General features: G+C 38.1%; 1 protein-coding gene across 10 annotated transcripts in view; it reads right to left on the reverse strand.

The window, feature by feature from the left end:
• Positions 1 to 23,538, reverse strand: part of ZNF521 (zinc finger protein 521) — a 232,547-nt gene that overhangs the window by 96,387 nt on the left and 112,622 nt on the right. For all 10 annotated transcript variants that reach the window (XM_040585895.1, XM_040585903.1, XM_040585897.1 and 7 more), the window contains one exon: positions 22,807 to 22,891. In XM_040585895.1, the coding sequence (XP_040441829.1) occupies positions 22,807 to 22,891 (85 nt within the window). The remainder of the gene's footprint in view (positions 1 to 22,806; positions 22,892 to 23,538) is intronic.

Genomic DNA, 23,538 nt, shown 5'->3' on the forward strand with positions numbered 1-23,538 from the left:
TGTTTAATAAATTAACTTCTGGAAAAACTGCACAACGTATTCAGAAATACCTATATATAATAAGAATAAATCTTACTGGGGTTTTGCCGGTGATGACTAGAAGAAATATGAAGGTAGAGAGTGAACATTTCTACCATGGCCAATGCATGTTCTGATGGGTCTCCAAACTTCTTTCCCCTTGTTTCTTAGTATATAAGCCTAACATTTGCCTTCCCTTTTGGCAGCTACAAGTACTGCATTGTGCAGAGAATCATTGTGCTGGACTAGAGGATGGGGAGCACGTGTGTGAGAGAGAAATTATATGGAATTATGTCAGAAAAGCCCATGCATACTCTATGCCCAGACTTTTGCGCTGCAACGTATCATCTGCAATAAAAATTCAAATCAGTCAAACATCTCCAGCAGAAAGAATACTTATAAAACATGGATGCATCACCATAATTTTGGGCTTGCTATCAGCACCAGCAAAGAGTTGGCAGTGACATCATATCTACACCCAGATGGCACTTTCATTTTACTGGCTACATTGTTCCTCATGGATTTGAAAAGGAAACCTACCCAGGCTGTGTGGCTGCAGTTTAGAACCTGTTTTCATTCGGAGTCTCTGGTACAGAAAAATGCACAGAAATGGAGAAAAATGGAAAACCAGAGCAATGTCCAGACAACACTCTTTACTTCCCACACTCGCTGTCTGCCTCAACATTTTAATTTAACATGATGATTAAAAGTTGGTGTTTAAAGAAACAAACGGTAATATTCTGAAGCCATTACTGCATATTACAGTATACCAGTCTGCAAAATCCAGACTGTAAGGTCTTCAGCATGGGGACCTTGTCTTTCTTTGTCTCCCAGGGTGTGCATTTGTATTTTAACTTGGTAAAAGAAAAAATAACCATTCTCCACTACATCCCTTCATTACCTTAAAACCTGACATTTTGAAATAAGTTATGGATTGCAAATTAACACTCTTTTAATTTATCCGTTCTTTCCTTCCTTCCACAGCTCCAGCAACAATGACATTTTCTTATAATTTATTTTGGAATAAATGTGTGCTGCACCTGTATTTCATGTACAGCTCTTGCACACTTCCAACGTTTTCAGTGGCTTTGGAAACAGGAGAGTGGGATGCTCACACTGTTTGCTGGCTCCATTTCTCCTTTCCACCCCCCACCCTGTCTTCTTCTTTCATGTCATTTTGAACCATTTTTTCACATTTCTTACTAATCTCTAATACCAGCCTCTCCCATCCACCCCATGGATTTGCTTTAGAAGGCTGCAGTTCACTGCTGCTCAGGTATGTGAAGAAGTCTTCAAGACAGCCACATCAACTGAAATAGCTAACATAGCAAGCCAAGCTAATTAAAACACAGTGAATTAGAATATAGCTACATGAGTAAAAGATACTCAGAAAAAAACACAGAGCTGCCCACTAATACAGCTAAAAGAGCACCAGAGTCTTGCTACTTAATTGCACAGGATACTGGCAAGCAGGTTTTAGCTACAACAGATGACTCCCCTTTAGCATCCAAGTCCTATACAGACTATTCTAAATCAGACTTTATTCATTATGATGAGTTACTAAGAATTACTTTAGAATCTACAGTTAGTGTTGAACAATATTTGTTTAAAAAAGATTTGAGGGAAATCTTGTTAAAATTCTGAATGGTATTGGAATTTTGAGCGCACGAGCTTGCCATTCTAAACCATTTGATTAAATTTAACCATAGGAAACTCTTCCAAGACCTAATGAAGCAGCAATTACATCTGAAGAGGGAGCCAAGCCAAGAATTCTACCATTCCAATAGCTCTCTTTTGAACATCATGCTACAATATCTAATCTGCTCAGTTTTGAGTTTGCACATACAATAAATCTCTGAGCTGTTGGATTTGTATAAAATAAACCATATAGACAAACACGTCTATACTTTTTTTTTTTAATATAAGTAGCCTATTGTTTAAAAAAAATGAGATAGTTTTACATTTTTAAATATTTCAAAAAAAAGCCATTCCATGAAATAGAATCCAGATAAATTTAAAAATTATGTATTTTCTGGGTCTGGCAGAAAAGCAGATGCTGCCTCCATGCTCACTCCCCGTCTTTCACAGCACTTTAATATGAATTTTGACAAATTGATACAAAATTGAAAACAAGTAATGAGTGAAATAAAAGGACAGGGTGAATGATAACATTTTAAAAAACAAATGCTGGACCTAATCCTGATTGCAGTTGCTTTGCCATAAGCATTTGCTCACACTTCATCTCAATCACCTGCTTGGTAGCTCACTGTGTTGGTGTTAAGTGGGATAAGAATCAATCCCACCAGTTTCCCTTTTGATTAAAAGGAGTAACCGTTAACACTGCATAATGGTTTCATTTGTCATGCCTTCAGTAAATGCAGATTGTTTGGTCTTTTCCATAACATTATTACATTGCACAAAGATGACCCTTTTTGTGATTTAAGCTGTAGCTAGAGCAATCCACCTACAGCCAAATCGATGGATGCAATCTTGCTCTATTTCCGGTTTTCCAACATTTCTTTATAAAATGTAATAGAACATTTTAACATAATAACTCAGAGGTCTTGAGATACAGAAGACAGAGAAATAATGTTGAAAAGCAATTCTTCACATTTGGCTTTCACCACATCAAGTGCAAATGGTGAACTTAAACATGAAAATACGATTTGCTTCTTTGGAAGTCTACATCCTTATCTCTAGCAAATACATTCATTTCCAGTGCCTCAAGGTAAAGACTAAGGGCATCTATCACAAAAGCAGTGAGTATCTGAAGGATTTGGAAGCAATCTTTTCATAATGTTTCTTTGGAAGGGAAGCAGGGTTACTAAAAATTCATAGAGATTATTAAGTTTACGTCCAAACAGCAGATATGGTACCATATTATTTCCCATCAACAGTGTTCTCACCTGCGAGAATCTCACCTTGGTTCAAGACAGCCATTCATTACGAGGCATTAGCACTCTACTGCACAAAGTTATGACCCATCAGTGAACTGGACAAGCCTGTAACATGCACACTCAGCTCATGAGGACTATGTTTACCTATCTTTTGAGCCCTTCATTTCGGTGATTTAGCCTTCATTTCGGTGATTTAGTAGGCAAGCGATTCCTTACTTCAGCAGATTTGTTCTGTATTATCAAGTCAGGTATTTCTGGACAAATGTGTGGGTGTTTAAAAGACTCACAAGGCTCCCCAAAGCTCTGCCGTATCAGCGGAGTATGCACTGACAGCAGGGACCCTTTACAACAAGAAAAGCTGATCAGCGGCAAGCTTTCCTGTTGATGAATCCAGCTCTTCACCAGGTCTAAACTAAGCCTGTGGGCTTTGTGTTTTTCTTCTTAGCCTTCTTTGAGGCCTGCAGAAAGTTATGAAATAGATTTTTCTAGTCCTCCCAGGAGCAAGGCCAGGTTCACATTTTGACCTCAGAAACAAAGCAGTCTGTGAGAACCAGTCTACTCTGCCTAACATAAAGCAAGCAAACTACAACATGCAACATAAGGCAATATTAAGAGTGAGAAATGACAAGCAATGTTTCAATATTGGGGAGAAGAAATAATAAACCCCAGCCATATTAAAAATTCCAGCAACAAAAGCACTGAACAACACAATTCTGGCTCCGCTACAGTCTTCCATTACCAAGAGTGGAAGCACAACATTCATCTGCAAAGAGTGCTTGGTTGGAAGGAAGATTTCAATTACAAGTCAACAAGAAAGAAATTATTTATTGGAGGTCATTATTTAATTTTAGATCTTTTGGTCATCTTATTCTGTAACCAATCTAGTATATATTTGGGTAGAGCCACATGCGGATGCTCACAACAAAACATACTGATGAAAATACAAAGTAACCCTTACAGGACTGAATTTCAACATTAATGTAAATCAGCTCAGTCAGCTGGGGGACATTGATGTGAAACTCAAGTGAGGAAAGTGAGGCTCTGATGCTTTGAACAAGCTGCCCAAGTACATTTTAGAAATATGAAGGCTGTTAAACTGTGATTTCAGGAGCTTGGAAGACAACAGAAGTATAAAAATTATAAACCCTGTTTTTCATGGTGAAATAGCATTAAGGAACCAAAATATGGTCCCAGAATACATAAATACTGAAGTGGAAGTTGCTATCAAATGTATCAACAGTTTCTTATCAAAGACCACAGGAATGGAACGGCTAGTTCCCACTAGCATGAGTGGTGCTTGTGCAAATTCCATGTATACTGATGGAATATGGACCCTGAAATCGCTATGACCTTGATGTGCAATATTTATGTCTACACCTTTAGCCTCTTGCACATAATGAGATGCAATCTTTTAGCTTTATGCACTTCACCAGGCATTCAATTAGAAAAAGCAAATTTTGGGGGGGTAAGAATGCTAAGCTATTTAGACAGAAGGTAGTGAATCAAAAATTGCAAAACTTCAGCTTTCAAAAATAGCCTAAGTGACCTCTTACAATACTCTGACCACTCCATCACAAGCAGGAGGCAACCCCTGTGAAGAGCGAATTCTGGCAAAGTTCTCTCTTCACAGATGATGCACAGCTTAAGCTATAATGAGTTTTTGGGTTACAAATGCTGAACGCATTAATATTCCTTGATGATAATTATCACAGTATAAGCACCTTTCCCAATGTGAGTAGCATAAAGCAACTGAAGCAGCATTTTTACTACATTTGAAACAAGCTGGAAAATGGGATTTTCTACTCTCATAACCTGAGGTCAACATACATCAAGCTATGCATATTAAGTATGCCTACCCTATATAACTATATAGACCTTTCCGTATATTCACACACATGCATGAAATTAACACCCTAATTTTTTGAATACTTAAACAAATACGCCACACACGTGAACATGATTTCCCGAACAAAATATATCCAACATTTTAAACAGGACCCAAGTCATTTGTAAAGAGGCTACACCACTATTTCTTTGAAAGTGAGTTATTTTTCTACGAATATTAAAAAAAAAAAAAAAAAAAAAAAGAAAAAGAGCAGGTATTAGCTGCTGACAGAAACTGAAACTTTATATATATATATATATATATATATATATATATTCACCCAAACTGAAAATAAAATTTCCAGAAGAGCACTCCTTCCCACCTCAGGGGTTAAACTAACCACTATGTGCAACACCACATGTGGCTTATACCCACCAGAGATAGCCTTTCTTTTTTAATGAAAACCTGAAAATAATAGTTCTTCAATAGGCCCAAATTCTTGCACACAGCTCACAGACTAAGTAATCAGCAGGAGGACTGCAGATATCCCCAGGAAACAGAGGAGTGGGAGCCTCAAGCCAGACAGCTGAGCACCTGTAAAGCTGCTCCTTACCTCTCACTGCAGCAGGGAGACTGCAGAACCACTGTGCTGCCTCTGCATGGGGCAGGGACACACTTGTCCAGGCAGCAGGCTCTGGGCAGGCTCACCTAACTTTGTAGACTATTCTTAAACACAAAGAGGGGCAAAAAGGGTGCACATTATGCGTAGCACCTAAAATTTGTGAGTTACCCCAAGAAATGGGTTAATACCCATTTCATTGCGTATCGAACCCAAATTCCTCCTAAAAGTAACATGAGATGTGCTTCCCTAAACCGTATAAATGGTTTAAGTGCAACACATTTAATTATTATACAAGTACTTACTGAGGATTAATTAGCATACAACAAGGATCTGAAACATGCAGACGTTTGTCAAAGAAGACAGGGTTTCTAATGATTTATTATTGTTTGATTAACAACATAATGCAACAACTATGTTATTAAATCTCTATTTTGCATACTACAGAACCTAAAAGTGTTACCTAGTGATGAACTGTCAGTCTCAGAAGAGGGTAACAACTTGATCTTTGCTTTTCTCTCACCCCCAACTCAGAAAATGTTCAGTGTTACAAATAATGTACCGGTGAGGAGCCTTTAAAATATCACACTGTGAGTTGCAAGGTTTTTACTAAATGCTATAATGCTGTTTTAATATTCTGTGCAAATAAACTCAGTGCAGCTTTCTTCTGACAAAATGGGAGTCAGTTTGAACTCTTAATCCGAAAAATGGGAATCAATTCTGGTGTTCTGTGGGTGTGAAATCTGCTGAATTTATTTATGCCATGTTGTCCTGCACTTCCTTTAGGAAATATGCCATGTTACAACCATTTCTAGAACTAAAGCATAATTTTTACTTATGTGCTGCAAAATGTCTCAAAATCCCATTCGAATATATGGCAAGGTTTTGAGGGAAGCTTTGCTAAATATTTAACAGCACTATTGGCTTATTAAATACTGTAATGTGAAAGCCATGAAAGGATGATATAAAGCACATGACATTTTTTTTCACTTAACACTGGCGCTCACTTTGAACACTGTACAAGCCCATTCATCAGAAGAATTGATGCATACTAAGAAGTATTCCTTCTTATCAGATAAGTGTAGCAATGGCATCTTGCTATTATACAAATGATTAAATCCCTCCTTGGTTAATTGTGTAAGATCTGTTCCTCTGCAGTTAGAATCCCCTCTCCATCGTCCCTGCTAAAACATCTGAAAAGATCACGCCTGAAAATTAAAAGTGAGGCAGTGAAATCAGGCTGGCACAAGATACATTGCTCATATGAAAAGCAAACCTAGAGGAATAAAAGAGTCAGGTACAGAACATGCAGCTTTGGTTTATCATACACAGAAACTGCATGGCTGACCACTTTACAGGTAGAAAATTGAGTATGTTTCTCTGCACATCACAATGCATTTGACAGCTACATAATACAGCGACAGTCATGTTAAAAATAGACAGAAGACTGAAAATATTCTATAAAAGTAAACACTTCCATTAAAACAAAGCCAAAGTAACTTGGCTCACAACAGATGTATTTCAGTAGGAATCACTGAAAACAAATTTAAATCCACAATGAAATATATTAATATAAACGAACAAAAAATCTCTTGGCATGGAATTGCCCGCAGAGTGTGCATTTATTCTGTAAACACTGTAACAATGATTATCTGTCCTTCCAGCTCTCAGTGGAGACTCCTGCTTTTGAAAATGTCTTGTGGTGACTTACTAAATTCAGGCTATTTCAATTAGTATTACTGCACATTAAAAATTAATTGTATTAAAGAGTGGATTAAGGTTTAAATTTCAAATCTACAGTGTGTGTACTAGAAATGACAGCTAAAAATCAATGCTCTCTGGTCCATAACCGGAAGTTTGTACAACTGAATAGTGTGGAAATGGCGTCAGTTTTAAACAAATTGATACTTCAATTCAAGGTGTGTCAGCTCTGATCACTGATTTAAATGGAAATGCTACATGGCCACAGTATCAAGCTAAAGAAGGAACTGAAAAAAAAAGCTGCCTTGCAATGAAAAAAATGTGTCATCTTCATAAAGATGGAAAAAATCCAAATTACATCTTAAAATTCACGTTTGGCATCACTGAGGGAAAAAAGATGTTTTAATGGGATGGTGACTTCATTACAGAAGATTTTTTTTTTTTTTCCACATTTAGAATATGTTGTTAAAATACCACTCGGAATTGCAATTTAGGCCTCAATCTTACAAACACTTGAGAACATATATAGGCTTATTCCTGTATAAAAGGAAGCTTGTGCCATCTATGCATGTGAATAAAATCATATGCATACTTACATGTTTTCAGGATCAGACCTTTTCATTACAAATCCTAATGTACAGTGGTGCCATGCAAATCCATTTAAAACTTTTACCATTCGTGACAGACACAGATGCAGGCACAAAAGTGAGCCTGAGGACCCTGTGACACTCCCACTTTGGGACATTTCTCTTTGTGACAAAATCCCAGCAAGGACAGCACCAAAGAGCATGGACACTAGAGCAACAAGCCAACACGCTTGGGAGCACTGAGACTGTGCAATAGAGATGTAGTTTCTACTTCTACCCCTTAGCAAAGCAGCAGCGGGGACGCTGAATCTCCAGGCTACAGTGGGAGGGGTGACAGGAACATTGTTACCAAACGTATGAAAAGTGTAAGTGATCAGGCACCAGGCTAAAGCGATGAGGGCATAGGGGAGTGGGCAACAGTTCTTTGTACCTTCAGTAAAATATGTCAGTTGTGATCTCCTGAGCTTCCCTGTTGCTGTAGAACACAGGACAATTTCTTGACCTCCACACATATGAAATCAATGATTATCTTCCACTGACATCATCTGACAAATCAGTTAGAACTTGCCTTCATGGATGAAGGCTGCTTCTTGCAGCAATTTACGCTGTTGCCTTCCTGAAGTTTGTATTTAGACACTGTCTCTGTACATTGGGAAGATTTTTGAAAAGAAAATGTCTCTATTAAAATATTTGTATCTTTACAGCAATAATAATTTTTATTACTTGGGTGAAACCGAGTTTTGCAGAAGGTTCCTTGAGATCGTGGCACTGGATGATAAACTGATACCACTGCTATAATTCTTCCTTTCAATGTGAACACAGTGCCAAAAGGAAAGGAAACAGCTCAAGCAAAATCATTTTTGTACTCTTCTGTACTGTCAAATGCATGGGGAATAGCAAGAAGGGAAAAAAGCATGTTCCACTTGTTAGAAATCTAGTATTGTTCCTGTCTGAAAATGCTTAGCAAGAAATGCCTGTCACTTCTATCAGCAACAAACTAATTTTTTTAAGAGCAAATGATGAAGAACACCGCAAGTCTAGTGAACAGGCCAAGCTGGCATCACTAAAGTAGTGCAAAGCCACCCAGGATACCAGAGCCTGGAACTGAACAGTCATTGGTGTGTACCTAAGAGAGAAGCTGATGTCCAAAATGTTTTTAAAGATCCCCTGCGCTGCGCGGATGTCCAACAGCAAGTTTGTCATCATGAGAGTAAAGAAGATGGGTTGTAATAACAACAATAAAAAAATAATGTGGTGCAAATAGACCCCAAGGTGTAGTAGTCATCCCCATGCAACAATCACCCTCCACTGCAATTTAGTGATGTTGCTTCATTACAATGCAGCATACAAAGGGGGCAATATTAAGGCATACTATTTAAAGCTGTAAGATCTGTGGTGCCAGCTATAGTTGGTACTGAATCAGGACTATATTTTAAAAAGAAGGTAATTTCAGCAGAGAACACTGAAAAGTGAAAACTCTCCTGAAGGTGCACAAGTGTGTCATTTTTACAAGACTTAGCCGAGTGCCACAATAAGTGACTGAAGCTAAAGACTGTCAATATATTTTATAGTGTGAATGCACAAATTCATTACAAAAGCATGGCACTAACCAGTTGCAAATTAATGATAGCCAAGGAAGACAAAGAAATACAACTGGCTTAGGCAAGGGAGAAAATAAATATTTTCATATGAGAGCAGAATATATAGAAATTGAGAATGAGATTTGTGCAAGGTACAGGACCCACAGGGTAGACAGACCTTGAAACAACTTTCAGAATTGCAGTGATAAAGGACAAATTCTGAAAAGGAATAAGCCAATGTTATTGACTCATGGAAGCCGTCACAATTTCTGTTAACTCTCTTTCTGTTAACTGGTTCTGACTGGGGAAGAAATGAAGGACAATTTTTGTTCTGTGGAGAAGGTGATGTCAAGAATAGAAATCAGCTGGACCACATCTCTAAGAAGTGATGATACATTAAAAGAGGAGAACCAATTTTTTTAGATTGGGCTCTGAAATGGATAGGAAACATGAACCAGATTTGGGAGCTCTAAGGCAAGCAGCAGAACTCCCTATGAGCCAAGAGATAATAAAGAATACAAATAATTTAGTAGCTTGCTATTTACAGCATTACAGTACTTTTCCTTCCTAATGTAAATTAACTAATTTGTCTTGAAAAATCTCTGTAAGTACTGTCTTCATTTCACATTTCAACAACTTGTTCTAGGCTAGTGAAGAAGTCATCGGGAATGCTGGAACCGCCACAAACTTGCACCCATTCTGACTCCTGTTTCGACATTCTGAAACAAAAATTGTCAAGTAAAGACTTGAAAACAAGACTTGGAAAAAAGGAGTTCCCCCTCCACACAAGAAAGGAGAACACCATAAAGCAAAAGGAGAGAGAGAGAGAGAGAGAGACTGTAATGCCATGAAAAAGTTAACTGCATTTTGTTGGAGATAATGGTGAAGGAGAATTCAGAGTCAAAGAGCCTTCCAAATCTGCTTTTTAAAGAGATGAATGGGAAGGATACATTTAAGAAAAAAGGGCAGCTGGAGTGCGTTGAGAGTGCTTCTCTTGTCACAGAAGAGAACTTCTACTGAAGCTTTAGGTTGAAGGAGACAAAGAAAATCACCAGCCCACAAAAAGGCTGGCCTGGAAGACCCATTGCAAGGGTTGAAAGAGATGCACATGCAGCACAAAGGCGGCAGTTGATGTAAAATACGATAACCTAGGTGACATATCATAGAAATTAGAGTCCTATTTTCTGTCATCTAATTTATTCCCATGCACCACTATGAAGGATTTTTCCTGGCGGTACAATTCCAGTCTGTACTGCTAGGCATACTCCATCACTGGTGCAAATGCAGCAGCACGTAAAAGTATAGAACTTTTCCATTATTAAGAGGTAACCCTAAGATTAAGTTTTCTACGCTAGCTCTCTGCCCAAGCCTATTGATTTCATTTTTCACTTATTTAATTTTATTTTCATTTCACCCTTCTTTTTTTTAAGCTTAGCTATATTTTAATCAAAAAAGGTTAAAACCACCATCCCTGTTAAGTCTGACTTGAAGAATAACAGCACACAAGGAGCAATGTGGGTTAAAAGTTCAAATTTGGCAGGGAAATGTCACTCAGCTGAAGAAAAGAGTATTTAACTGTTCTGGTGAAAATTGGTTTTGATTTGATCATGTTATGACAGTTTGCAAATCACACTTTGCACTAAGTGATATTTGGGTTAGGCTTTTTAAACAAACTTCAAAGCAAATGGAAGGCTGCGTTACCTCTGAATGTCTAATTGAATGAGGTAGTAAACATCAACATCTCCCAAGTTATTCAAAGAATTACACAGTGCTCTGCAGGAGTCTCATCTGGGGGACTTGTAGGGGGGATTTTTTTTTTTTTTTTTTTTTTGCACGGTTATCTAATGTCTTGGCACTTGCGTAGGTGTGCAATGAAAAGCAATGAAGCCAGAAGCACAGTGGGTTCATTGTGAATGATGTGTGCCAGAGTTGGGAGAAAGGGTGCCTAGCCAAACAGCTAGATATTAAGAATATACTGCTGAGGTCCTGAACTACAGCACTCTTAATACTGTGTGACAGAAAATACAAATTGTATGGCTAGACACTGGGAAGAGAAATCTGAAACAGGATGTTACAGACATATCCTTAACTCTGGCCATTGTACATGTGTTTTATGGTTGCATTTGATTATACAAATATACTATTCCTTTTATCATTCAGTCTAATCCAGACCTAGGACTCGTACCTTTCAGTATAAACACAGTGAATGAGGCAGTGCTTTAAAATAAGCTTTGTCCAACAAACTATGAATAGCGTATTCTGTAAAGTCTCTTGGATAAGTACTACATATATCGGATTATATTCATGTAATAAAAATAACGTGTTTTGTGGCTTTGCACCTTTGAGCAGGTCTCCTTCACTCTGCCCACTACTTCATTTCCTCTGGGGCTTCTCCTAATGCCCTGAATTGCACACGTATTCAAACAGCAGCTTAGTTAAGAAAAATAAATCTGCCAAAAGGAATGTTTCGTCTTTCTTCCTCCCTATACATTGAATTTACCTCTATAATTACGTTAGTTTAAGGCCACACGACAGGATTACTCAGTTCTGCCCCACTGATATGGTGGTCCCATGGTTTTACTTGCATAGAACACTAAGAGGACGTATAATAATTTTTCACAGGCAAGAATCCTGAGATTGAATTTTAAGGGCTTGACATTTTTGTGCACAGAAAATTTTAATTTGGCAATATTTACATTTCACATTTATCATTTAGATCTTTTTTTACTTCACAGACATTTCTATCTGGTTTGCTGGACACTAAAGCAGCTGTCTTACAAGCTGAAGGACACGATAGATAGGCTGTTCAGCTTATATACACATACATACACCTGTGTATATAAGAAAGTGCATTCAATCACAAACCAGCTTGTATTTTACGTAGGTATCACCATTTCACTTTACTAATGATTTTCCACTGGCTCCACTTAAAGAAAGTAACTCTACATGTGAAAAAGGGTGTGCAGGAGTATCTCCTGACTATACATGGTCTATAAGGCATGTAAGAATAAGGATACCTAAACAGAATTCTAAGCTCCCATGAAGGCTGAATTGGAAGTACTGCTTACTGAAAGCATGGTGGTAGCTCGACCACTGTGCTGAGGAGACAGAAGGAGTTACTTTCCTCAGCAAGGATCATTGAGTATGTCACTGGTTAATTCCTGTTCTACTCTCCTCATTAGCATTACTCTCAAGTTTCTGGTTATCATATCCGAAATATTAAGACATAATAAGTACGAAGGTGCAGATAATTGGATATTAACCAGAACATACTTGACTGGGCAGGAGGTAGGGCCTTGCTTAAACTAATCCTGAAATGTATTAATCACCAATTAATGAATGGGTTTCAAATTCATTTTCTATTATAGAACACCTCTGAGTATCTAAGCTTTTTCTAATAAAATGAGTTGGAATAACAGGATAGGAATAAGAAACACTCCAATTTGAGGCTGGTTTGAATTAATTCCCTATAGCTTGTTGTTAAGTTCATTGAAAACAATAATCCTGGTATGTGTGACTTTATTTTTATATGTATAAATATATATATAAATATATATTAAATGGTCATACAGAGGTTAAAGTCAGAACAAAGCTAATTCACTGGAGAACTGCTACAGCACTATCTATATTTCTTAAAAGAAAATACAGCTTTTTAAGACAAGCAGCATAAGACCTGCATCAACTCCAGATGGATGTTGCCAATTAATGATTTTCAGCGTGAAGACAGGTATACATGTATGTTGACTTATGTAAAAAAAAGTATAATTCAAACACCCCTCTATCCAGCCTGGCCCAAAGTCTACACTGGTCCACTCTGGTGACCCAGGCTCTTGCAGGGTGGAAGAAGAATGATGGGAGGGCAAATACACAGAGACTATAACATACAGTTAAGAAGCCTGGTGGGGCTGGGGGGAGGGTAAGGGAGGGTGTCGTTAAGCTCAGAGGCCCCGGCTTTGGACAACATTGCTGATTTTGCATTAAGTATGCACCCTTAACCAGCATTACTAACTAGCTTGACATGGTTGTACTTTTCTCAGCTAAGAGGCTAACCATCTGTGCACAGTTAATCTCTAAACAATGGAAGTTTTTGTTAACTGGGCATATTTAAAATCCAAAAAGAAATGCAAAAAAAAACAGAAACAAAGACTCAAGTTTTCCTTTTTTTTTTTAAAAAAATACCATGTTCTTAGATGTCCAGGATAATTTTAAAACTGATCCTTTAGCATTTTCATTATTTGAAATGGGTGCCCACTACCACAGCAGAAAAAAAACCCACCAGAGATCCTTATTGTTACTAATGAAGAAAATTATAACAGACATGGTTGAAGTACTGTTATTCCCTTTTCTCTCTTCTTGCTGTCCTCAGTGTTATTTACATTGATGTGAATTGCAAGTAAACCAATATTATCCATCTCTCTGTTTTTTCCTTAATTTGTTGACTTTAATTTTAGTAAGTCTTAAATAAGTGCTTACTGAAGATAAAGTAAGATATGCAAGCAAGTAGTCCTTTTATCAACAATTTTGCCACAGAAATACACAAACATTTCAATGGCTCTTCATTAGCAAACAAATCAACAAGTGATATTTTAATGCATGACTTTATTCCATCTCTGTGGGGACCGTAGTTGAGAGTGTGATGTACAGTACAGAGAAAGGAATCATCAGCCACAATGTCCCAGGGCTCTATCCATTGAGGACTTCTCAGCCTTTGCTTAAAGAGTGCATTTAATTGACTGATAGACAGTAGCTTCTTTGTTCACAGAAGACAGCGAAGTAATGGCAGCTTGAAAATCGTACCATCTACAGGATCTCCTGAGACTAGTAACAGGGGGATATGTGTCAGGAATAAATAAATAATCTAATTATTAAGCCACTTCCTGTCAAGTTAACTCCAATTTGTTGGCTTTTGAAGGCAACAAAACGAGGCATTTTTCCTCATTATGCTTCTCTTTTTATACCACTGGTAATCACAGGCGGATTAAAGGGTGCCTGATTGGTTTTTTTGTCAAGGAACTGAGAAGCAGCCAACAGTACAGAAAAACAGAGTTGGGGTTAGAAGAAATTTCATGCTTGTCTCCTTTCCAGCTCCCTAACAGCCCACACTGCTGCCCCATACAGTGCTGCCAGCTGTACAGCAAATGTGTACCCCTCCAACGGTGGCCTACCAGGCCACAGGCTCCATCCTGAGAGCTGTGAGATACCTTGCAATCTTGGCAGGTAGCTACTGCTGTCATAGGCATAATTCTAAAGGTGACCTACGAAACCCCGTCAGCTCACCAAATGCAACAATATGAGCAGCTGAAGTTCGACACCCACTCTCCATATTGGCTTCTTTTGTTTTGCTTCCTGCGCTTACATGGCAGGGAGAAACCTCAGGACGCGCTGCTCTGTCGAAGAATCGGAGGCTTCTCTGCTCGGAACAGGGACGATTTAGAAAAGCGATGGTGAGGCTACCCTCTGTGCTGACAGCTAAACACAGCTGAAGGAATGCACTAAGGCTACTGATAAAGCCTGCAATACAAATGGTCAGCAACAAAGAACAAAAGGGAAGGCAGACACCGTGCCATTAATTCAGCCCATGGTGCCTCAGTATTAACATGCACGGTATATCACTGCAGTGGTTTGGAGGCGAATCTTATGGCAGGTAGAGGGAAAGGAACAACTTTCGTACTGCCTGGTGTTACCTTTCGATAGCATCCCCTCCCTCAAGCGCTATTCATACCACAGGCATTTCTGCAGGAAAAATCTAAACCTTCTGTGTGCTTTGCCTCGTTTCTCTATAAAATGAACTCCAGCCTGAACTGTGGATATTTTTCAAATGCTTCTTTTAGTAGTATAATCATTGCTATTATTATATTACTAATAATATGATTAAATAACAAGACATTTTCATTCTATTTTATTAGAATTTTTTGAGTCCAAGGTGTCGTGTCCCCCCCCAGCTCCCGAAAAAAAGGCTCATGGACATTTGCAGACTGTGTCCTGACTGTACCATCTGTGATTTTAAAAGCCTGGACAGTCTTTCCTGAAAGCTGTCTCAAAAAGCAAGCAACCATTCCTGCTTCAGACCCCTGAAATGAAGTGCCAGCTGCGAGCAATGCAGCTTGGTGGGCGAAGGTACGCGCCCGGGGGTGGGGGGTGGCAGGGCGCCTGCCGCCCAAATAGGTGACACACACAACCTGAAGCCCAGGGAACGGTGGTGCTCTAGCATGTTTACAGCTGCCTTTGCCATTTCCGAATACATCCTGAATTTTTTGTTAAATTGCGCAGATAATTAAAGCCTCTTCATATTTACAGTCTGCTTCATTGGTACCATGAATTCTGTTTTCAGTTACTGTCTGCAAATTCCCTCTCTGCACAATTTCATACTAAGCAATAACACTTCATTTTACATAAGTTTTATCTGATGTCCCCATACAGAGCTGCCAGCTGTACAGCAAATGTGCAGCTCTCAAACTGAGGCCTACTAGGCCACAGGCTCCATCCTGAGATCTGTAAGGCACCTTGCTGTCATTGGCAAGCGTTCCCTGCTATCGCTGCTACCATCGCTCCACACTACACACAACTTAAAATCATCTGATTATTAGAATTTGTGGTCCACACTCCATTTTATCCTTTATTTAATCTATCCCCAGATCACACATTTGTTTAAATGTTTTGGCTGGTTTACAAATCATGCAGCCATCTGCACAGTAGGTGTGACACCATTTTTTAGACAAAAGTTACATTACAAAACAACAAAGATAAAGTCATTTGAAATGCTTTGGTGTTTGTTATTCTGCCTGGTTTGCTTGGACCAACTCTAAGAAATAAATAGAATTATCTGTGTAAATCGATGAACATCTATGAAAAACAACACCCAGCAGAACGCAGAGCTTGCTCCATTACCTACGTTAATATCATGACAGCTGAGGAGAGATGACCTGGCCCACTTCTCATCTCTCCTGTACAGATGGCTATTAAAGAGAAAGTATCCCTTTTGTATGGTCCATGCAGAAACCCTTTATGGGCTTTTCAAATAAGCCAGCATTGCCCACAGGAGAGTAGCTTCCTGTTAGTATTAAACAGCACAGATTTCGCCGATTTTGTAACCCAGCTCCTCACAAAATAAACCTTTCGTTTTCTCAGATTTAACTCCAAATGCTGGTTTTCCTGGGTAATTCAATTACATCGCCTCATTTTGCAGACAAGGTGACCAAGTTCCCTCTAACTTTTAGAGAACTTCTTGCCAGCTCTGTCCATAAATAGGAGATTCCCAGGCATCCAAATGATTTTCTGATGCTACAAGAGCATGATCTGTCTCCTCACTATAAATCAACAATTTCCATTTCTTACTACTCAGGAATCAGTGAAAGATGACTGACAAAAGGAAGTCTCCACCTTCTTCCTCCTCTAGTGTGTAGATGTGTAATCTCCGTATACTTTTTCTCCAAACCTCAGGTAAGAGGGACTTCACAATGTCAGTTTTACTGTACAGTGATTAAACTGATGTTCTGAAGATGTATTACTTAAGGTCAACATGGTGCAACAACTATTAGTTGCCTGGCACAGCTTTCTGCTTAAGAGAAAGGAAAATCATGCGGTTTAACGACCTTAGGTATTAGACAAATAACAGAATGTGTGAATGTCACATGCTATTACAACCAGACTAAAATTTTCTTGGGGTCCAGAAAGCCAACTGAGGTATTTCCTTTGTCTTGACATTAGTGATGTTGTCCACATGTACTGTAATGTACAACACACAAATGTGAGGCAAATAAGATGATTTATTTTTATAGGTTTATTATGCATGCAGTTAATACATGCATAATGCAAACATGCATATCCACACAACACATATATACGTATTATATACTTGTACCACTGTCACTGAAAAAATCAAAAATCATGAGTTGCACTAAAATGTGTCTTTACGTCTTCTAATGGTTACATACTACTTGTTATTGTAAAACATAGCTGTAAAATTTCTTGACAGAGAAATTAAAATATTAGATCCCACTTTATATATACTCTTCTTTTTAAACTACAGTTGTTCCGACATAGATTTGTTTCCTTGGGGTTTAATGAAGTCTTTACTGGTGTAAACCAGAATTCTTCTTGTCAACTGCAGGATTCCTTCATCCTGTTTGCTTCCTAACTTTGGTGCTCGTCATCTTTTTTTCTTTCCCTTCATTTCCTCCTCCTGCTCACACCTGCTACCTTGCTCAATGCTACACAACAACCTCCCCTCAAAAACAAGCTCCCCCCCGCCAACAGACTTCACAAAATGTGTTTTATACATGATACTGAAAAGGTTAAAGAAAGAAAACTCTATTTACTTAATAGGAACTATCTATATAGGAATTGTCTAAAGTAGGGTTGCAAAAAGGTACTGAATCCTGTCTGTGACACCCTTCCCCTTTGCTCCACAACTCTTCAGAGGGGTAGCGGCTCTTACTATGACACTGGGGCTTGCTTTCTTCATCGACAAAAGTAGCAGCAAACTACAAAGATTGTGGCTGTTTCCCCCTTTTATCATTCTCTTTGTCAGCCTGATCAGTCCTCAATGGTAAATGTGCTGCTCTGTTGTGCACAGCCAGCGGCTCGCAATTTGCTCACTATGTTTCATGAGACAGTTGTTTGTGGCTGTTTGGAACACATTTACCTCTTTGGGGATTTATGCGCTAGTTGCAATGCCAACCTCCATAGTGATAGAGATTTCTTTCTAACTAAAATAGATAATTAGAAGCTGGTAATTATTGGTCAAGAATTATCAGAGTGAAAAAAATTAAGCTCTTCATAAATAGTTCTTGGCAATGTCATCTCTTTACATTATCTCATGCCTAACAGCACTTTACTCAGAGTACTTACAAATTTACACTACTGCTGTTGAGCCTCATCATTTTATACAGAGTAATTCCTTTTCTGAGTTAACCATGTCCGAACTCTCCCAGTTCTGAGCCATTCTGTATGTGCATGTATGCAAAATCCTAGGCAACTGTTATGGCGACTGTTTAGTCTATTTACATGGAACTGCATCAGATACTACATATGGAAAGGAATCAGTGAAAGAAAAAACAATGTTTAGCTTCTCTGCTTAAAATAACAGGGAAAATAATAGGAGGAGCAATGGATTGCAGCAAACAGAACACAAACAATGGCAGATTCACTTCCTACCCTCTCAGGTCAAATGCCAACTGTAAACTATGATGAAAACAAAGAGATGCCAGAAACCTCTCTCTTTTCCAGACACCATGCACCCAGAAATACAATTTTCTGAAAGCTGCTAAAAATGTTATGTATTCCACCAGGAGGGAGAGGTAAAGGAAAGAAGGCAGCTGAAGAATTAATGTTCATGTCGGCACTTCCTAAACCCATATGAAACACACCTGGATTAATGTTTCCTCCTTTCCCACTAAAAAGCTGAGAAACTTTTACCAGCAAATTTCAATACACACACTGACAAACGTGTTTTCATTTGGCGGTCATCCTCATGATTATTCAAACAAAAGTACATGCTTATACCCATGTCCAAAATAATGTCTAAACAGAGGGCCCATTTTAAAAAGCCCACAGTTTGCCTCACTTTCTGTCAGCTGGCATCCCCTAGCCTAAGCTTGAATCAGTGTGTAGTTTAAGCAAACACGGGCGTTGCTTGACAAAGTACGGTGTCTAGAAATGTGCAGACAGATCCAGCAGTCAGAACTCTTGAACTTTCACTCACTTAATGCAAGCAAGGAGTCCCACTTCCTCACCTCTTTGTCCTTATCTATTCAATGGAAAAGGCTTATTGCCCTGTCCCACCACAAAGATGTTGGGAAGACTCTATTAAAGGCTGCAGAACAGTTTTTAAATGGTAAGTTCTAGAAGTAATGAACATACAGTTACTGAGGAAAGCCATCCCTATGACTTCTTTCTAATATATAACTTGTATAATAATGAATGTAAATTGTATTGTTGTCAGTGATACTTAAGGTTACACTCCACTGGGTCATCTGCAGATTTTATTTTCCATTAGGTGGCATAATCCCTCTTGTTGAATTGATTGAGACATAAAATAAAATCTGTAAAAACACTATATACCCTCCTAACAAAGAAGAGTAAGAGGCTTTTCAAATAGCCTCTAATCTCTCTTCCCCTGCTAAATGTCTAGTTGAGATTATATTTGATTAGACAAAAACACCACACATATTCACAACCTAAAAATACCTACCCTTGGTGGAACTATTTTAGCCCACAAAGTAATCCTGGTTGCCTTATTTAAAAGTCTAAGTTTCACACTGGGGTTTTACGAACATGTCTTTGCCTCAGTGACCTTCCAAAATGCAACTTCTCTGTGTCGAATTTAGCAACTTGAACTCAGTTTATGTCCCAGGATCATGTTCAAGGGGCATAGTAATTAGATGGAACACCATCACTTTTCTAGGGACCCAAACTGCTAAAAAGATGGTGAGTAGGAAACTGTTTTTCTCAGCTGGCTGAGCATGTATCTCTGCCAATGGTTCCCACCCATTTCTGGGTGGAGTTTGGCAGAGGACTTTCCACCTTCTTGTTTGTCCCATGTCCCAGCTGCCTCTCCTTTTCTCTTTTCCCTGAATTATGATTATGGAGTCCTTCAGGTAAGACACTACATCCATCAGTAACTGCAACACAGATAATGCTAACATCTTACTGCAAGAAGAAATAACAGTTCCTGACACTGTGTGATGATGTCTGTAAAGGCATTTATTGTCCCTATATTTAATCTAGAGATTATCACACTGTTCTACTTTTAACTACTACTTTCCCAGATTACCTTTGCTCTCCCTCATATTTAAAGTCCTTTTTTTTTCCTTCTCTCTCCCCAAAGCTTCTCACTTTCCTTTCCCTAGATGAGTGAAGACACTACATGGTCTTCTGGCAATCTCCTACTAGGAAAGCAGGGCAAGAAGACATCAGATACATGTAAAAAAGGGAGGGACCAATGTGTTTAGGAAACCATTTTTTTGTTTGGTAAATGTGCTGTGTCAACAAGTCAATATTCACTTCAGTGTTTAATCTAATATATTTTTCAATCCTATATGCACGCAGATATATATGGGTATATACATGGGTTATGTATTACATATATTCACACAAGTGTTTGCATGCATGTTTTCTGTATTATATATGAATATTATAAGCCTACCTACAGATGTACATAAACTAAGGCCAATTTTTAAATCCCTTGCTGTCACCCCTTGAACCTTTCTCTCTAGACAGAATATGGTCTTGGAAAAAGGCCTGTGAACAATGATATAAATTAAAGGAGAGAGGGGGAGAGTGAATTTAGAAAGATAGCTAAGGAAAAATCCAATTAGTGGTGAGAAGGCTAACAGAATTGGAGATCAGAAATTATTTTTCCCTGTGCTTCAATTCCGAGGTCACATTCAAAACTCTCTGGAATGCTGATATTCCTTTCACTCCACCCCAACACAAAATCCCCTTGCATTTGCTTAATCGAGGCTACATCATTAGGAGCTGCACTGTTAAGTCTGGCAGTGCAGATAAGAATCTTCCACTGAACACAGATTACCACAAGCATGACCGGCAAATCTCCCTGCATGTTTTGCAAACTCCTTCTTTATTTCACTGGGAAGATTTTACATTAAGCACGTTTAAATCTGTGTCACTATGGTTATGTCATGAAGCAATATCATGCATGATTAGATACAACACAGACAAAACAATTAAATATTTTTTAAAAGATTCTCTTTCACATTCAACCTCACCCAGCTTTTACAAATAAAACATAGGCAGTTAATAGCTCAGTTTAAGAAAATCTCAGTTTTTTCAGATCTGCAGGCAGAAGCCAGCTAACTGGATTTTTCCTGCTTTAGTGACTCTCCTATTTTCTCTCTTCCCTTCTGATCCTTTACCAAAACTCATCCAGAAAATAAGAGAGAAAAAAAAGAAAAGAAAATCTGAGTATTTCATAAAAGAAGTGGACTCCTATTCTGAAAATGTAAGGCACTTGGGAAGTGGGTGGCAAGCACACACACTACTATGCCATTCCAGCATCATCCCTTACTCACAGCATCCATATTCCCCGTCACGTTTCAGTGTCACTATATGCTACAATTAAGAACATGTCAAACACTGGATTCAAAGAAAACAGCAGAGGTGGTGAGTTCTGTTGTTGGTAATAACCTACTTTTAAATTCCACATTACTGACCCAGATTGAATACTGTGAAACAGTTCAAGTTACCTCCTCCCCAAAGACACAAAATGTCAAAACTAAGGCTTAATCCAACAGGCAAATCACTTTGCTCCTTTACAAAACCAGCTTGTTCTTTGTGCTTATTCATTTTTCTGATAAGTATATAAAATATCCATGCTCTAAATGTATTAAAACTTATTAATAAAGTACCCAGAAAAATGGGCTATTAAGTTTTGGCAGGTAACTTTCTCTTACAGTGCAGCCAATTTACTAGTGCTCATGAAAGAAATCTGCATGTTACCTTGAAAGAAAAAAGAACAAGCATCAAACTAATTATTTTTAAGTTATAAGATGAAAAAAACAGCAAATTTTCTTCTGTTGGACATGTAATTACTGGCTTCTATAACATATCGTTTGGTCTATGCATTGCATGCTTTTCTATTATTAAAGCAAGAAAAACAGCATAAGGGAAGCAGGAGTTTCAAATCAATGGTATCCATCTCTGCCTTGAAAAGTGAAATTTGGAAAAGAGGCTAAAAACAAAATGAAACAACCCCGGCAATGTTATCTTATTAGCAGGCAAATGATGTGCTTGATAAATTTAATTGGTTGATAGAACTCTTAGTGCTATTACTGAGTGGTTACCAAATTGAAAACATTATGGGTAAAACCTAGGGGAATAAGCAAATAATAGGAAAATATGAATATCAAAGAAAAAGCAGCTTTTGTTTTATTCCAATTTACAACTGTAACAGCCTTGTAAACATCAAGCCAGGCTAGGATTCAGGAATCCAAAAAGACTTTTTAAAATGCTTGTACCTTAAAGAGCAGATTCCATTACTAAATACTACAAATCCTTATTTTTTCAAATAAATGATAGCATTTAATTGTATAGAGATACACTTAGGATTTTTTCCGGACTGCTCAAACACAACAAACAATACTATTTTATGGCCATTTGAATTATTTATTCTTCCTAACGACAAAAACTTGCCAGTTTTGATTTTGGTACCAAGGTGCTTGAGAAGTACACAGTAGTGTCATTACCATAATAACTTCTGAAATTAAAACCTGTCTAAAACTCTATGGAAAGCTAACATCCAGTTCATTAACCATTCCTGTTAGTTTGTTTTCAATAATGCAAAAATGATTAGAAGTTTAATTTGCTAATCACCTGTGTTTTGACTGGCAGTGGATATATAATTCTCTGCAGAAGTATAAACTAGCCCTTGCAGAAAATAAAATATGCTAATGCTTTATCAAGTCTAATAATATGAATAAAAAAATCAATCATGCCTAGGTTAATCATTGATGGATGCACAATTAATTTCTCCTTAACTCTGTTTAATTTTAGAGGCAATGATGATCATGAGTAAGAGAAATGGCTATCTGTCTTTGAGAAGTTTTAGTGCTTCACTTACCAATCATGTGGTTTGCAACATGAACTTGGATATCCCATTCATTGTAGAAAACCATCTGACATTTGATGCACTGGTAGGTCTTCTTCTAAAGAAACAAGGGTAGATAAAATTTACTGAAACACACAATTGGAACCATTTCATTATATCTCAAAATACTGAGTTCTGAGTGATCATTTAAAGTTCTCCAGCAGCGTTTTCATTAAGGCTTAATTATTAATATTAAAAAATTACTCTGCTCTGGAGTAGCTTTTATCTGAGTTTCCTGAAACTGTAGAGATTGGGATTTTTTTCAGCTTCTTAACTCCATGGACAGACCAGTATTGCTAAAACACTAGTTTTATATTCATGGAAGGCAAAATGCAGTGAAGATATGTGGGATGTGATCCAAGCGACACAGAAATCAACGTGAATCCTTCATTTTATACCAATGGATTAGGCCCACTACAGAACTGGGGAGAAGCCAGGAACAGAACACAGAAATCAGAAATCTGCTTCTCCCTCATTCTTAACTGGTCTGCAGAATCTCCTCTGCACCATAAATTTCAAATGGTCCATCAGGTTGCCATTTTTCAAGGAGGGAAAAATCCCTGCTAGGCTGGACAAATGGTTACTGTATCCGGGCAGTATCTCTGGGCGAGCCTGTACTGAAACTAAGAAGGCTGGCTGGAAACTAGCCAGAAAGCAATCCTTCTGGCCACATTAGATTGGCCCTGACTTACTTAAAAATCATGG

The sequence above is a fragment of the Falco naumanni genome, chromosome 3, assembly GCF_017639655.2.
Source record: "Falco naumanni isolate bFalNau1 chromosome 3, bFalNau1.pat, whole genome shotgun sequence".
NCBI lineage: Eukaryota > Metazoa > Chordata > Aves > Falconiformes > Falconidae > Falco > Falco naumanni.